General features: G+C 57.1%; 1 protein-coding gene across 1 annotated transcript in view; it reads left to right on the forward strand.

The window, feature by feature from the left end:
* The window catches only part of LOC106897308 (protein timeless homolog), a gene marked incomplete at its 5' end in the record, with an annotated part of 3,975 nt that extends 3,597 nt beyond the window's left edge, over positions 1 to 378 (forward strand). Inside the window, 2 exons of the mRNA XM_014957892.1 lie at positions 9 to 162; positions 252 to 378. Coding sequence (XP_014813378.1) covers positions 9 to 162; positions 252 to 378 — 281 coding nt within the window. The remainder of the gene's footprint in view (positions 1 to 8; positions 163 to 251) is intronic.
* Positions 379 to 1,324: the final 946 nt, after the last annotated feature.

A 1,324-nucleotide genomic window follows, 5' to 3' on the forward strand; every position in this document is an offset into this window, starting at 1 on the left:
CCCCCCAGAAAGCGTCAAGGACCTGATCCGGTACCTGCGCCATGAGGACGAGAGCCGGGACGTGCGGCAGCAGCTGGGGGCAGCCCAAATCCTGCAGAACGATCTCCTGCCCATCCTGGTGCAGTACCCGCAGGAGAAGGTGCTTTTCGACGCCGTCGTCAGGTACCCGGGGGGGGCAGGGTTGGGGGAGAGGGGGGTGACCCGCTCCCCACGGAGCGATGGTCCCACACACCCCCCCGTCCCGCTCGCAGGCTGATGGTGAACCTGACGCAGCCCGCTCTGCTCTGCTTCGGCAAAGTGCCGGCAGATGCCACCTCCCGGCACCATTTTCTCCAGGTCCTGTCCTACCTCCAGGCCTACAAGGAGGTGAGTCCGTGATCCCAAACTGGGAGGGGTGGTTGACACCCTGGAGGGGCTGTGCTGCCATCCGGGGTGACCTGGACAGGCTGGAGGGCTGGGCAAGGAAGAACCTCATGAGGTTCAACAGGGAAAAGTGGAGGGTCCTGCACCTGGGGAAGAAAAATGTCAGGTACCAGTAGAGGTTAGGGGTGGACCTGCTGGAGGCAACTAGCCTCTAGGGGCTGGTCTCTTTTCTCAAGTCCCAGGCGACAGGACGAGAGGAAATGGCCTCAAGTTGCGCCAGGGGAGGTTCAGGCTGGATATTAGGAACAATTTTTTCCCTGAAAGGGTTCTCAGCCCTTGGAATGGGCTGCCCAGGGAGGGGGTTGAGGCCCCATCCCTGGAGGTGTTCAAAAGCCGGGTTGATGTGGTGCTGGGAGGTCTGGTTTAGTGATGATGCTCCTTGTTTGTTGTGGGGGTGTCTATTTTTGTCAGTCGGGTTGACGGTTGGACAAGATGATCTTGAAGGTCCCTTCCAACCTAGAAGATTCTGGGATTCTGTGAACTACTGAAGAGAAAGATCTAGGGGTCCTGGTGGACAGTAAAATGACAATGAGTAAACAGTGTGCTCTTGTGGCCAGGAAGGCCAATGGTATCTTGGGTTGCATAGGGAAGAGTGTGGCCAACAGGTCAAGGGAGGTCATTCTCCCCCTCTACTCTGCACTGGGGAGGTCACAACTGGAGTACTGTGTCCAGTTCTGGGCTCCCCAGTTCAAGAGGGACAGGGAACTACTGGAAAGAGTCCAGCGAAGGGCAACAAAGATGATTCAAGGATTGGAGCATCTCCCTTATGAAGAGAGACTGAGAGAGCTGGGACTCTTTAGTCTGGAGAAGAGAAGGCTGAGGGGAGACCTTCTCAACGCCTACAAGTATCTCAAGGGAGGGTTGAAGGAGGAGGGAGCCAGACTCTTTTCAGTGGTTCCCA

The sequence above is a fragment of the Calidris pugnax genome, unplaced genomic scaffold (assembly GCF_001431845.1).
Source record: "Calidris pugnax isolate Ruff unplaced genomic scaffold, ASM143184v1 scaffold370, whole genome shotgun sequence".
Lineage (NCBI taxonomy): Eukaryota > Metazoa > Chordata > Aves > Charadriiformes > Scolopacidae > Calidris > Calidris pugnax.